This window comes from Tachysurus fulvidraco, chromosome 5, assembly GCF_022655615.1.
Source record: "Tachysurus fulvidraco isolate hzauxx_2018 chromosome 5, HZAU_PFXX_2.0, whole genome shotgun sequence".
Taxonomy (NCBI): domain Eukaryota; kingdom Metazoa; phylum Chordata; class Actinopteri; order Siluriformes; family Bagridae; genus Tachysurus; species Tachysurus fulvidraco.
The window spans coordinates 26,685,097-26,701,299 of record NC_062522.1 but is presented as its reverse complement, the minus strand read 5'-3'; the positions used below and the strand labels follow the sequence as shown (position 1 = coordinate 26,701,299).

Here is a 16,203-nt window from a genome sequence, read left to right as displayed (position 1 = left end):
GTGCGTGTGTGTGCGTGTGTGTCACTGGAGAAACTGGAGACCATTACAGTACAGGCTGAATATTCATCTCCTTATGAACATCTTTAGACTGATGATAACTTTTGTTATAAGATTCGCTATATAGTTTGTAGACTATGTGACAAGCTGAACTGATGAGTTTGGGTCTTAAAGCAGAAAATCACAGGCGTGTTGTTCGGTGCTAATGGCTTCAATGAACAGTTTTATACATTATTCATTCCGACACTAGGCGACGTGTCATGGAAGCTCCATGTCAACGCTGTTAGATGGACCAATAGGAACAGCAGTTCAGTTTGTGGGCGTGGTCTTGGCGCGAGGTCTGTGCGCTTAAACCGAAGGAGCGCAATTTAAACTCTCACATCATCAGCTGATCAGAGATGCTGCGGTGTGAGAACTAGTCACTGCGCTCCACTGCGCTCCTCAAATAAAGTGCAACAAACTCCAAGCGGACAACAACGAACATCCGACGAAAGGTATCTTGGTGCATGCCAAGATAAACATATTCTTGTTGTTATTATTGTTATTTTGCGCGACTTATTTCAATTAGAATTGCATGGAGAAAAGACAAACGCAGGTGCAGTGAATTCTCTGCGGAAACAGACGGTCAGCTACAGGATTACCGGGGGCCAGTGTGTGTGGCAGGTCTGCTCATCTGAACCTTCTGCCTCTGTACTTTTGGTTCTCACTTCACTCACTCACACACACTTACACACACACACACACACACACACACACACACACACACACACACAATCACGCACTCACACACACACGCGCGTGTGCGTGTGCGTGTGCGCACAGTTTATCGGGATTGTAAAGTGATTCCGTTTGGATTTGACGCGAATGAGTTTGGAGGAGAGCCGATAACTCTGTCAGCGTAAAACTTTTCTAGCTTTTCAATCGAGTCTTATCGAATAAACGAGCTTATGAGTGCGGCATTCGGTTCGTCCTTCGCGGTGATGCAGCGTCCGGTGGGAAACACCACTGCCTTCAGCATCGACTCGCTCATCGGCGGCTCCCAGCAGCCCAGTCCGGGACACTTCGTGTACACTGGCTACCCCATGTTCATGCCTTACCGCTCTGTGGTGCTTCCTCCTCCTCCACCTCCTCCACCACCTCCCGGTCTGACTCAGGCGCCTCCTCATCACCAGCTCGCCGCTTTACCGGCTGCTATACCGGGCGCTTTCTGCTCCAGTTTGGCGCAGGGCATGGCGCTCACCTCCACGCTCATGGCCAGTCTGCCCCAACACGCGGAAGCGGCCCGGAAGTTCGGCACGCAGGCGCTGCACGCGGCCTTTGACAAATCCCACGAGATCCGACTGGACGCAGAAGACGGCAAAAGTTTCTTGACCAAAGAGACCGCTGCACTTCTGCCCTTCCACGATGAGCCTCTGCAGTCCGCTACAGGTCAGCACTAATAAGCACTAAAAGTTACATGGCTATCATTTAGTGTGGGCTAATAATGTAACATATGTAACACATGAAGCATCTGAAAGTTTCTATATTTTAAATGTATCCCTGTTTGTTTTTTTGTCCTGTCCTCCAAATGAAAGCTAACACCCTGTAACTGAGGTCTGCTATCAAGGGCGCATTTTTTCTAGTTTTAATTAGTCTTAGAGTTCAATTTTATACATGGTCCTGAAATTTCAGTTTTGTTTAAACGTTTTAAAGACACTTAAGACGCAAAAGACGAGAAAAGCGCAATCTTTATTTCTGAAAATGTGTCAATGAAATCTTTTTTTTATTATTAAGGTCTACTGAATATAATATCGAAATAACAAGCTTAGTTGTTTAGCTAGTTTTATTGAAGGACGCCTGAACTAGTCGTTTATTAAACTTTGTAAATGTCTACTTTGGCGCTGGAGTAATAATGCGTAATAATGCGTAATAATGCGTAATAACGCGTAATCGTTATTAATTCCAGGAAGCTGTGGATGTTATCTGGATAACATTAATGCGTGGGAATGAAACATGTAGCGAGTGTTTCATTTAGAGAAATGAGCTTGTGTGCTAAAGATAAAAGAGAGACTACTGTCTTGTAAAATGTCACGCGATTTGTTAACGACAAAATAACGATTTAACGGCCTCGGGAAATATAGTGTTATATGTGTGGCTCAGAAAAGTGCAGTGGCATTGAAAGTCTCTTTTCAGGTGTGGATTAAAGGCCTTCAGTTAGCAGTGCCTGAAGGCGAACTGCACATGACTTCTTTAATTTAGTCCAGTTTAATTGAGGGATGGAGAACGTGCTGTTTCAAGCGAGTCTTTTCCTTCAGCTAAACGTGTATGTAAAGTTCAAAGGACATTATTGGCTAAATATTAAAACCTACAAACACAAATTCACCAAAACGTGATTCAGAAAACAGGGAATAATGAAACGCCATTCGACTAATTTGGAAGATTCCATTTATTCATTCATTTTTTTAATGAAATGTATTTTATTAGTGGATAAAATGCATGTGAAATTGAGTTGTTGTTTTTTATATTTATGAAACATTTAAGTAAAGAGAATATTCCACATAATGTAAAAATTTCTGTGCCAAACAAGTCTAGAGTTTTTTGTTTTGTTTTGTTTGTGAAAAAGTGGCATTAATTAAACCTTAATTTTGGATCCCAAATAAGTAATTTTGCATGACTTAACGGAACTCATCATCATCATCATCATCATCATCAATCATTATGTCAAAAATTAAAATTTTTTTGACATAATAATAATAATGATAATGATAATGATAATAATAATAATAATAATAATAATAACTGTATAGAATAATAATAATAATAATAATAATAATAATAATAATAATAATAATAATAACAATAACTAATAATAAGTATTATTATTAGTTATTGTTATTATTATTATTATTATTATTAGTAGTAGTAGTAGTAGTAGTAGTAGTAGTAGTAGTAGTATACTTTTTGTATAATTTTTATGTAGAATTTTTTCTGAGCTTATAATCTCAGAAGCTTTTCTGCTGTGAGGTTTTACATGGTGCCGTTATGAGTTCCCCAAATGACACAAACTAAAGGGCCAAACAGGAAAAGGTTTTTCTACAGAATTTCTTCTGGTAATTTTATATGATGTGTACGCGTCACCTCTGATTACCTTGTTTTTGGTGGCCCTCCACAACAGAATTCATGCATAATTATGCGTAAAATTCGTTACACTAAACCATGCAGGATGCAGAAGCATGCAAATGTTTTTGAATAGGCCTTTTTTGCAAATTATTCTGTACAAATTATGTACAAATAAATATGTACATCCTGTCAAAGATCATTCTGTTCCCATCCACAGTACGAGGTCACGGCAAAGACGATCCCAAGGAGGATGACTGTACAAGGAAGGACGAGAGCTTCTCCATGGATAGCGACCTCGACTACAGCTCGGATGACAACATGGCCTCTGCGTCCAACTCTCTGTGTGCCAAAGATGACGGCGAGGTGAGCGCGGGCCTGGAGGAGAGCACGCGCTCCGGGAGCGGCGCCTCAGGGGGGAAAAACCGGAGGCGGCGGACGGCGTTCACCAGCGAGCAGCTGCTGGAGCTGGAGAAAGAGTTCCACTGCAAGAAGTACCTGTCGCTGACAGAACGCTCGCAGATCGCGCACGCCCTGAAACTCAGCGAAGTGCAGGTGAAAATCTGGTTTCAGAACCGCAGGGCGAAGTGGAAACGCGTAAAGGCGGGGAACGTGAACACGAAAGCGGGTGAGCCGTCCCGAAACCCTAAAATAGTGGTGCCCATTCCTGTGCATGTGAGCCGCTTCGCCATCCGGAGCCAGCATCAGCAGCTGGAGCAAGCCAGGCCCTGACATGTGCTGGGATTTGGACAGAAAACAAATGTAACTAACGCGAGTGACTCGTTTACATACGCCACATGTGAAATATGAATATAGTACATTTACACGGGACATCTGCGTATATCCTTGAGGACGAAGCAGTGACGGTTTGTTTGAAACTGCAGACTTTTGTACTAAATAATGCGGCAAAATAGCACGTCTCCAGAAGTATTACTATAGGTAGTGTGCTATTTTGATCAACAGTGTAATGCGGTTTGGGAAGCAGCCCAAGTTCTGGTAACTGGGCTTCTGACAGGAGCACAGAGAGAGAGAGGGAGAGAGAGAGAGGGGGAGAGAGAGAGAGAGAGAGAGAGAGAGAGAGAGAGAGAGAGAGAGAGAGAGAGAGAGAGAGAGATGCTGTGGACCAAATGATGGATAAACTAATTCCCTGTAGATTTCAAAGAACGTAATAATGTGAAGTTTCTTTTCTGTTTTTCTGTAGTGTTCACTGTGTGTGTGTGTGTGTGTGTGTGTGTGTGTGTGTGTGTGTGTGTGTGTGTGTGTGTGTGTGTGTGTGTGTGTGTGTGTGTGTGTGTGTGTTTAGCTTTTCATTTTTTCCCGAAAATAAGATGATGAGGTGATCTACTTAATAGAGCACTTTTCCTGCTCTAATGCTGAAGCACTGAACAAAAAAAAAAAAAAAACAGTCATGCCTTCGAGATTATGGTCTGTTCTGTTAATACATGATGTATTTGTTTTTTTTTTAATTTGATTAACACACTCATAAATTCTCTTAATTTCCGTTTTTTTAGTTCATGGGGGATGCTGCTAATTTATTTGATATTGTGCAAAAGAGTTGATAACATGCGAAGAGTTTATTGAGTTGAGATTGTGTGCATTAAAGTGGATCGTGATTGTGACACATTTGTGCGTAATGTTGTTATTTTTTTATTTCAGTATAAACGACCATAGAACAATAATCCTTTTTATTAATCATAATTATTGAACAACGCTATGTTCGTTTTAAATACAGCCATAAACTGAGACCGATTTATATGCAGCATTATATTAATACATTTATGAAACTAAAAAATTGTAAAAATATATTTAAGATATATGAAAAACAAAACAAAAAAAGCTGCATTATTCGTTTGTTTTAAATAAATAAATAAATAAATAAATACATTCAAATAACAATAGACAATTTACTGCAAAATAATTGTAATTTGTAATTATTGAATGCATTCTTTTAAATTTCTAAATATCAAAAATCATGCTGTTCTCAAATTACACAGCACCAAACAGTGAATGTTTATTGGTGATTGGTGCTGTGTGAATTTGAGAACATTATGATTTTTGATATTTAGAAATTAGAGTTAGATTTGTATTTTTATTTTATTTTCAAGATGCATTAAAACTCACGTTGTCTCACAAGAGCTATCTGCTCAGACGTTGAATAAACTGTTGAAGCAATTAGACAGAAGGTGTCACTACTCATATAGTCTGTATTTCTGCAGTGATTCATTGTTTGAACTCCAACAACATATTCTTTATTAATCTCACACACTAGTTCTACATGTCCCAAGTGGGAAAAGTAAAATACAGATTTATTGGAGAAGAGTTACTGTCCATAAGAGAACCTCAATGGGATAGATACTGATATCAGTATCAGTACATCACTGTCATACTGACACAGAGAGAGAGAGAGAGAGAGAGAGAGAGAGAGAGAGAGAGAGAGAGAGAGAGAGAGAGAGAGAGAGAGAGATCTAGGACACTAAACATGTCCTGTTACTGCATGAATGAATGTGCACTGAATTTATCATGAGAATTCTGAAGCAAAAGGTCTAGAAAGAAACAAGATGGTTGAAGTGTGAGTAAGACGGAGAAAGAGAGGGAGATCTCACAATTGCTTTAACTCTAATGATTTTTTTTTTTTTTTTGCAAATAGTAATCAAGGCCAGCCGTCATGCCTGACAGATAAATGGGACCCATGGGGGATCGGCCAGGCCCTCGGCTTTTTACTCCTTCGTGTCCCTTGCACACTAAATTAACAGCAACTTGTCTACAGCTCAAATTAACCTCCAATGATTAATTCTGAAGGAGAACAAGTCCTGAGACTCATGCCACCTAATAGGCACTGGCTGCAGGACCAATAAGGTGTCTGAGCCACACACCTCTTTAACTGAAAATTTGTATGTGCAGACAAAGAGGAAAGCAATGCATTGGACAGTTTGTGAATTAAATCACTTTGGTACGCTCTAACAGGAGTCAGCAGTCAGTGATTTCTTTTTATTTCAACTTGTATGTGTATCTGATAAATATTGTATTACTGTGCTGGTTTTGATTCCTCACTATTATTGTCTATAAACCTAGAGATATTCTCTGAATTTAAATGACATGCAGTCTTCTATATTTTATCCTTTAGTTAATTAAAATGTTTTATTTGTTGGGATTTAGGCATCAAGTATAAAAATATCATTTTAAAGACATTTCACTTGGAGGAAGGATTTCCCATTAATTTTAGAGCAATAAATCAAAAGATTGTCACTCATAATCCATTAGATAATTACATTTATTTTCCACAATTGATAACTACAAACACATATTTACATGTTTTAATTTCCTACTTTTACAATTACAATTCATACATCTTTCAAAAGTTTAGTTTCTTCTCACATTTGCATCTTCTACTGCCGATCACCAGCACGCTGCACAGAAGAGACTCCACATAGCAAGATTATCATCACACTATGATGGCCCTGCTCACGCCTCATTTCAGGGCCTCTCTTGCATTCCTAATGCCATTAGCGTGTGAATGTCACACATACACACACACACACACACACACACTGATAGATGAACACAGCTGTGTTAATACACTGAAGCAGTCCTTTGCTTCACTGGACTCCATTACATTGGGAAGCAGGACTGATTTATGATGAGAGAAGATCAGACTGGAGTTGGACAAGATGCTCCACACTGGCAGCCTTTTCATCAGAACAATACTGCTCTCCACTGCGGTTTTACTCAAGACTCAGGAATATTATTTGCTAGGATTATAAAAAGCCATATTAAGCTGTTATATGTACGGATACTGATATCAGTATTCCATATCAGCACTGATCACCTTTACTGGGTCTTCAGGCCAAAGCTTGGGTTTGTGCACGTAGCATGTTTTGCATGTTCTCGCCATGTCCATGTGAGGTTCTGTGTTCTCTGTCTTCTTTCCACCTCCCATGCCTGTAGGTGGATTGGCTAGTCAAAGTTACCCTTAGGTGTGAATTAATGTGTAAATATTTCTGTGCGTTCTTTCTTATGTTTCTCCAAATCCACCATGAGCCTGGATGAATCTTCTGGTTGGCTTATCCTCCACAGGATCACAGAGAAGCTATTGCACTGTTAGGGTGCAATCCCATCATACAATTATACACTCACACAAACCTGCAAAATCTACAGACAGTTTAGAGGGGCCAATCATCATATAACAGGTTTCTGGACTGGAAGATGGAACCGAAGTACCAGAGAAATATCGGGAAGGAGAACATGCAAAATCTACACAAGAAGGGCAGAGGCAGGAATCAAACCTTTGACCCTGGAGTAAATGTATGACAATAAATGTATACCTTGATGCACAATATGGACAATGCTGAGGACTTCAAGTCTCCAAATTTCATTAAAATATATCTTGAACATCCAAATCAGTTTAAACAGGATATATAATGTGATGTTTAAACAACTGCCTGTATACAAACAGCTGTCTCTCTCATTTTGTGTAAAATCTTATTTTGTGGAAAACTACATTCTACCCCCCCCCCCCCCCCCCAAACACACACAGTGTCCATTTCCTCTTTACACACTGCTCAGTTTCCCCCTCAGCTTCGTCTAATCTCTTTAATTACATCTGCTGTCCTGGGCTGCTGAGGCTCCCTTTGTCCTCTCCGGTCAGGGGGCTATTGTGAGAGTGAGCGCTGTCCCCCTGTCCCCTCCCCAGCTGCTTTGTGAAGCTTCCTGAGACACAAAGTAAGAAAGTGAGAGAGAGAAAGAGAGACAGAGAGAGAACGGGGAGAGGATTAGAGCACCATTATCCCATTAGAGCCTCAGCAGAGTCCACAGGGCCTGGCATGAAACGCCTTCATCTCCATCTCACACGGCCTGCAGAGTGCGCACGCGCACACACACGCGCACACACACACACACACACACTTATGAGGAAGGACATGAAACATTATTTAATGTAGGTAAAGGTTGATCTCATGCAAAATCTACCAGTTGTTCTCAGAATATGGTGAAAAAACTGCCACTTAAAACTTATCGTATAACTTTCCTAAGCATTTAAATAGTTTGATTTAAAGAGTCAGTTGCTTTGCTTTACGAAGACTAAAGTATCAAAGATGTAAATGAACGGAGTTAAATGCATGTTTAATACAACAGATCATGTAAAAATAATTGTCATTTTATTTCATGTCCATGACATTGCTCCATTTTCTGTACCATTTATCCTACACAGTGTCCTGGGGAAATGTGGAGTTTCACCCAGTGATCTCAGGGCACAAGGCAGGGGACATCCTGGACACAATCACACACACTTTACAAATACATTTTAATTTTATCAACATATCATCAAACTATCATTTTGATTATGAATGTTTATGTTTCTGAAAAATTTTTTTGTGATAACGTCCATTGTTACATTATAGAATTTTTATACAAATAAAATTGAATTAAATAATCAAATATAGTCAAAAGTCTTAGTGGTCCCCAAAGAGGAACGGGTGGAATCAGGCCAAAAAACCCCACAAGCGGCACTAAGGAACCTGAACCTGTTCCTTCATGACAGTGCCCCTGTGCTCAAAGCCAGCAACATGAACAACTTGAGCAACCTGCACAGAACCCTGAACTTTACCCTACTGAACACCTTTGGGATGAACTGAAACACAGACTGAACCCCAGACCTCCTCACATTACATTAGTGCCTGATCTCAGTAATGCTTTTGTAGGTGACTGAGCACATTTCAAAAGCCACGCGCCAAAATGTAGTGAAAAGCTTTACTAGAAGAAGGAAGGTTATCACCACAGGATGTACAAATTCAATTCAATTTATTTGTATAGTGCTTTTAAGAATGACGACAAAAATTAAGTTACTATTTGTCTCTAACATTTATCTCTTAATGAGCAAGCCAGGGATGACAGTGACAAAGAAAAGAGATGATGTTAGGAAGAAACCTTGAGGGAAACCAGTCTCAGAAGGGGACCTCATCCTCATGTGCTTGACACTGGACAGTAAACAATAAGAATGTGAGACTTTGCGAGAAACAAAGTTAAAGTTCAAATAAATAGAAAATCTAGAAATACTCCTGATGTTAAAAATTTGTACAAATGAGAGCATCATACACACCATTGTCTGGACCTTGTGGCTTTACTCTCATATCAGAGAGGAAATAATCTCTTAACTCACTGAGGGTTGTGTGATGGACTGAATAATGAAGTAATATAGCTGGAGCAACACATTATACATATTATAATACACACATGTACACCAGTGTATTTTTTGTTTTCATGACATTTTCATGAAGCTCTTGAAGTAATAGCATCCATGTACAAAATGCTTTTTAGGTTGTGCTGTATGTGGGGTCACAACTTTTAAAACAATCTTAAGAATAAAATAAAAATAAGACAGAGAGATAGCATATACATCCTAAAATGTGTACAATAATGAGCAAAGAGTTCAAGGGGAAAAATATATAGAATTCTGCAATGAGGCTGAATCAATATGAATGAATAGAGAATAGTGTATTGTTGAATTGTGGAAACATTTGTGGAGAGCCTCTTAGACGTGGACATTAGATCTGGTCCACAGATGACAGGGTGCTGTGTCAGGGCTGTTAACATTAAGTAGAATGTAATGGGAATTTCACTTCAATGATTTGGATCTTCAGCATGTAACTAACACACTGTCACACCACTTAAATCACCAGGATATCTTCTTCATCAAACAAACAAACTCAGAATAATGTTAACTGAGCAGGACATGGTATTAAATTACGAAGTAATTTTCTTTATTGAAAGGAGACACATTACAGTATAAGACTCTGCATCAGGGATATTTTTCAACACAAAACTGTACAGCTGACACAAACTCAATAAAATAATAACAATAATAATAATAATTACACGAACAATCGATCGTAATGACGTAACTGTGATGCAAATGGTCTGTAAAACAAAAAGCAATACAAAAAGTAAAATAGTGTGAGAGCCCCTCCCCTTTTAGATTAGCATAATCGCTCATAAATAATCAGGTCTCTGGAGTTTGGATGCATCAAAGATACTGTCAACAAAATGAGGTAACAAAAACAAAACAAACAAACAAAAAAAAAGTGATGTTTTGCAATTTTTACAGCTATGTACAAAAATGACAGCTACATGACAAGCAGATACTGGTCTAAAATCATGAACGCACATAAGCAGCTTAAAACGGATGTAGAAACCCGTGATTGCTCGGTCCGCTCGCAGACGGAACGGAGTCTGCTTTGGTTGTTCTTGTACTAATGTTGAGTAAGTGGTGGTGCGACTCCTTCATTTTTTACTAGATCAATAACATACGGACACAAGATGAGTGAAATGGACCGCTAGTTATATGTTAAAAATAAAGAACGGAGGAAAAAAAAAAGGTGAATTAAGTGATGAATATCAGAAAAGGGTTCTGGTTCAAATGTCACCTGTCAGTCATTTAGGAGGAAATTTACATTCATGCATGCAAAAAGGGTCAAAAACAAACAAACAAAAAATCAGGCTTTCACAGAAAGGATTGGTAGTGTGGGTTGGTTATTAGAATCAGTGTGTGTGTGCTTTAAAGCATTATATCATAAATAACTGTGTATGGTGCCGAGACCTCTACAGATCTGCTACATTATATACAAACACTTTACATCTTAGCTCTTTCAATAAACTCTGTACACTCTCTCAGACCAGCGTCTCACTCCACAGTGCCCTTTAGATCACACAGAGGTTATTGAGACGAGGCCTCATCCCTACATGGTCCTAAATCCATGCATAAATAGCCCTGGCAGGTCAAACACCCTTCCTACTTGTTTAGTGTTGCAGACTAAAGACTTGTGTTTCCTGCTTGATGACAAACCCTAAAGCTAGTGGAGTCATGTCTCTCTATACGACTTCCATAATAACATATGACCTGAAACAAAGTCTTACATTTCTCAGAACCACACAACAGCCAATACTGGTGTGGAAAATTATTACTTAAGATAGTTGCCTGGCTTTCATCTGGCTTTGTATTGCTTAAATACAGGTGAGTCCAGGCTCGAGCCCGTACAGCACAAACACACGTGCGGAGACAATGTTCAAGACATCAAGAACAACACTCAGGAAAGAGACAAAGATTAGAGAGATAGAAAGCACTAGTAAACACACACACTTGCATGATCATTTGACACAACCTGGCATCAAGCCCAAAGGTCAGTCAGGCTAGAATGTTAAAAGGCCTTTTTCAGGGGGAAAAATACTTATTCTCTTCATTTTTACTAAGTTTTCCACCAAAGAGATTCTATAAAAGACAAAATGACAGAGTGAAAACGATGAAAAGGGTACAGCGCAGGAAAAGATGAACAGATCTCTTCACTGAGCCGAACAGGGCTCTGCACTCCAAGGCCTCAGCAAGTAATGAGTGGATAATGTATGGACATTTCAAGCAATGCTGACAAATGAACCTGTGCTCTCTCACTCACTCACACACACACACACACACACACACACACACACACACACACACACACACACACACACACACAGAGTCTCTGAAATGAATAAGTATGTAGCATACAGTGGAGAGTTCTCCTGCTTCTCCTGAGCACCTAATATTGAGTAAAAACGACTAAATGAGGCTGCAGGCTCGTCCCTCACTAATGTTTCCACCATAAAGCATGAGAGAAATGCAGACGCTGCACATTTGATATTGACGAGCCTGTGAGGTCAGAGCCTGCTCCACTCTGCATGCTGTATCATTTGGAAACAAGTCTGTATTGATCAATATCAATATGGCTAACGTGAATAAGAAAGACTTTGCCATGTCTCTCACACACGCGCGCGCACACAGTCGATTGTGACAAGCACTTCAGAGAATAGAGTCTGAAGCTCGTCACTTTCATGCCCGTCATCACATGACTCATCAGCTAACCAATTCCTGAACATCTGAAGCTGGGGAAAAAAGAAGCATGCAGCTGGCTAGCAGCCGAGGTGAAAAACTATTAATCAGGTAGGTAATTCCCTTTAGTTCTGTATAGTAGACAATGGAAGAATAAAAAGTTATGAGCACTAAGCTAGTGTTAGCTATTCACATGGACAGGTTAGATTTTCACATGGTCCACAAATGCCCAAGGAATTTCGTACAACCCGCTATCAAAATTCAAATGAAAAAGAAAGAAAGAAAGAAAGAAAGAAAGAAAGAAAGAAAGAAAGAAAGAAAGAAAGAAAGAAAATGTTTACAAGCCTCATCTTGTATTTGGATGTTTTCCGAAATGGTCTTTGAGACGTCTTTTGAGACACTGTCTTTTCACATTACATAAAAAAGCAGAAAAAAAATTGTACAAAGGGCAGAAATTCACATAATTGTGCTAAACATTTAAGTGAAAGGGTGGCAAAGGGCAAAAGTATCACAGTACATGTGCATTCAAAAGCACCAAACAGGAACGCACTGCTAAAGTTCTCTAGGATCTCTGGGACTGATCCAGCGTCATGTCCAGTCCATTTCAGTCACGCAAAAAAGCCGCACAGAAAGAGGACATAAGGGCCAAGTTGCTTTGAGAAGTCTAACTGGACGTGTCACCTGCCATTCTGTAAGCTCCTGATCTTGTGTTCATCTCCAATCATGCAACTTGCAGCATTTGTGGACGGAGGCAGCAGCAGGTTTAGACAGTTTATTCGGCCATCACGTTGCTGACATGCAGATAGAAGACGGGTCATTATCTCAACGCAGGTCACCTGACGTAGGAGTGACTATGTGATTGGCTAGACAGGTAGAAAGATTAACTCCCTCAATACAAGCTAGTGGTGGTGCGAGGCAGTGTGAGTGCAAACTCAGTGGTTCTGTTAGTGTTTTATCTTCATCATCGCGGTCAGTGGGTCCCGTGAGTGTAGTATGTACTTCTTTCACAATTCTAAATCTGTGTCTAGCTAAGAGGAGGAAGAGCCGTGTTTGCGTTAGTGTGAGGGATAGTGTATGCAAATGAATGTGTATTTGAGTTTCATTCCGAGTATGCACATTAAGCTTGTGTTAAGAGAGTGTGTGTGTCAGATAAGGGCGGTGCTGCCCGTGCTGCTGCTGCTGCAGCTGTTGTTGCGGTTGTTGTTTCTACGTGAGAGGTTGGGCGTGGCCATGAGCGGGTAGCGCTCATCTGGGCAGCCATACTGCAGTAATATGTCCACACACTCCTGACTGTTGGCTTGGCGTCCATATGCCAGCGCTGTGTTGCCGTGGGCATCACGTGCCATGATGTCGACCCCGTACTGAAGGGACACAGAAAGACAAAGAGTTATGAAACAAATCGGAATCAGAAGTTATGATGTAAAATGTACACTGGATGTCTTTTTGTAGGTGTAGACTGTCATGCCTTTTTTGAACCAATGTTGTGTTAGTTATGCCCCGTTTACACCAAGGTAGTTTGAGTGCTGGTTCGGAGCCAGAGCCTACTTTAAAATCACTGGCTCTGAACCAGGAAAAGTGGTTCTTAAGTGGCACCAAAACATTGCTGGTCTAGACTTAAGAACCGCTTGCATCAGGGGCGGGGTTATTGTGACCAGCAATACAAAAGTGAACGTTGTTAGCGCCATTTTTAAATAATTTTAAATCAGGATTCCCCGCATTTGGATGCCAGTGTAGGTTCGCAAAGACATGAGCACTAACTTTGATGTTTTTAACGTTGTATACAGTGATGTAAGAGTTTGCTCTGTGATGGCTCTCTAGCCCATGGAAAGGCAAACCGGTTCTTAGAGGGCTTGCCAGTGAAACTTCGACCCAGCACAGACACCAACTCTAGCTCTGAACCAGAACCCGGTTCTTTCTGCTGGAAAAGGGGCATAAGCTGTATCAGAAATCATTTGAAGACTTTGACAAGAAGACGATAGTGTTAAGTCTGTGCTGAACTCAAAGAGTTTGTGCTGACCCATTAGTTCCCCAGAAGCTCTCAGGTGCATTATTATAAACTGTTGTAGAAAGGACATTATTGACATTGACATTATTTACTGTCTAGCGTCATCCAAATAAGGATGAGGTTCCCTTCTGAGTCTGGTTCCTCTCAAGGTTTCTTCCTCATATCATCTCAGGCAGTTTTTCCTTGCCACCATCACCTCAGCCTTGCTCATTTGGGATAGGGATAGATATATAGTATTTTAAATTTTAAGTTAATATTTTTAAATTCATTTTAAACTTTAAATGTATCCATTTATTTATTTGTATTGTACTTATTATGATATATATTTATTTCTTTTTATCTCTCGGTTTCTATACTTCTGTAAAGCTGCTTTGAGTCAATGTGAATACAAATAAATTGAAATTGGAAACTGAGTAACTTGAATTGCAGTTTAATATCTTGGAAAGTTAGATAAGAGTCTGAATAAGAATGGCTTTGAGAGGATGTTCTCTCGTGTAAGTCTAATCCAAAGAGTTTCATTTTTAAAACTGCAATAGTGTTTATCTAACACAGTTGGGTATTACAGGGAAATGTCTGAATCAATGTGCAATGATAATTACAGCCTTGTACACTGCTGTACCAGCAATGGATGGTGTAGTGTGTGTGTGTGTGTGTGTGTGTGTGTGTGTGTGTACGCACCCAGATGAGAAGCTGTGTGATCACCACATTGCCCTTGCGGCAGGCCAGATGCAGCGCAGTGCGGCCATCTCCTTCACCGCACGTCTCGTTCACTTCATCTCGCGAGCCGTGTGCAAGCAGCAGCACCACTAAGCGCAGGTCCTCTTCAGCGGTAGCACGCAACAGCTGTTGTCCAAGAGTCAGATCCACACATGGCAGAGACGCCACAAACAGCTTCTGCTCGTACTTGGCCCGGATCCAGCGTTCACGCTCCTCCCTGAAACACACACACAGAGTTAATATTAGGAGGTCAAGAGGACATTAATGTACAAGGAAGAAATATCACATGTTCACACTGGAGTAATATCTGGACTCAGCTCTTGTTCTGTTAGTCATTTAAGAGTTTTCTGAATGACCTTTAAGAGTTCATGGATTTGTGTAGATTGGTACCGGCTACTATTTTCTGTTATTTCAGTCACCATGTCCTACATTTTTATAAAGCATCAACAGGCCTACACACGTCACATAGCTCATGAAAGAACTGGTACAGATGTCAATCAATGTTTCTGTGCATGAAACAAAGCTGCCCCCCACATCTTCAGTGGAGGAAGTGTGGGGGGGGAAGAGAGAGTAAACAACTGCATTCAGGCCAACTGGGATGAGCTGAGGAAGAGAAAGCAGAAACCGGAAGCAATCTATTTAAAGCGCCCTGTGTGTGTTTATACAGTTTGAGAGAAATGTCAACCAAGCCCCAGCCCAGCCCAGAAGGGGATCTATCAGTTGCATGTTTTAGCTCTCTCGCTAATCCTGTGCTATGATAGCACTAATCTGTGTTAATCCCTACAGTGTAAACAACTGCATTCAGGCCTGGCTGAGATTAGTTCAGGGCCAGTTCCCATCTGAGGGCTGTGGGGAGTGCATCGAGCCCCAGAGGAGAGGATATTGAGCTATCCCCTGAAGCACAGCTGCCCATCAGGGGGTCTCATCACAGAAACTAGAGAACAGAGGGCAGAGAATCCCCCTCCAGTGTCCACTTCCTCTGTGAGCGGAGTGTCTGCTGAGCAAAGGGAATGATGCATGCAGTACTTTTCTTTGTGCTGGAATAGGATCTGCTACGTCCTAAATTCAGTGGATGTGTGATCTAGAAGGGATCTGCACCATCTTATCAGCAGGACTTAACATTTTCATTCTCGAATTTGATATCACCTGTGCTGTTGTACGTCTTAGATGTTCATAATGGAAAAGGCCTAATGTAGTTTTCAAAGACCACTATGTTGCAGAGAACATATTATAAGACTTAGCACAATAAGAAACTCTGCAGTTTCTGGTTTTACATTGTTTTAAAAATTATAAATGTAACATACAGTCAATTTTCACCACAGGGATTTTGAAAGCAACTGCTGCAAGAAACCTGTTATCATAGCCAGGCCTTCAGTGCTCCATTGTCATCATATTAAAAACCATAGGCCTTGTACTTGTATGGTTTTCTAGGATTTCACAATTTAAAAATTAAACACGGCCTGCATTCTTACTCTCTAAAGCTTTCATGTAGGAAGGGATTCCAAGAGATTTCATCTGCTAGGAAAGCTGC

The 16,203-nt window shown here is 40.4% G+C and overlaps 2 protein-coding genes across 7 annotated transcripts in view; one reads left to right on the top strand and one right to left on the bottom strand.

Annotated features, from left to right (window-relative positions):
• Window positions 1-398: 398 nt before the first annotated feature.
• On the top strand, window positions 399-4,669 carry gbx2 (gastrulation brain homeobox 2). The gene is made up of 2 exons (XM_027133641.2): window positions 399-1,425; window positions 3,314-4,669. The coding sequence occupies exons 1-2, from the start codon at window positions 945-947 to the stop codon at window positions 3,823-3,825; spliced, it is 993 nt and encodes a 330-aa protein (XP_026989442.1). The 5' UTR covers window positions 399-944; the 3' UTR covers window positions 3,826-4,669.
• Window positions 4,670-9,826: 5,157 nt separating this feature from the next.
• The window catches only part of agap1 (ArfGAP with GTPase domain, ankyrin repeat and PH domain 1), a 131,443-nt gene continuing 125,066 nt past the window's right edge, over window positions 9,827-16,203 (bottom strand). For all 6 annotated transcript variants that reach the window (XM_027133356.2, XM_027133357.2, XM_027133355.2 and 3 more), the window contains 2 exons: window positions 14,634-14,889; window positions 9,827-13,311 (listed from right to left, as the gene is read on the bottom strand). In XM_027133356.2, coding sequence (XP_026989157.2) covers window positions 13,096-13,311; window positions 14,634-14,889 — 472 coding nt within the window. In that variant the 3' untranslated portion in view covers window positions 9,827-13,095. The remainder of the gene's footprint in view (window positions 13,312-14,633; window positions 14,890-16,203) is intronic.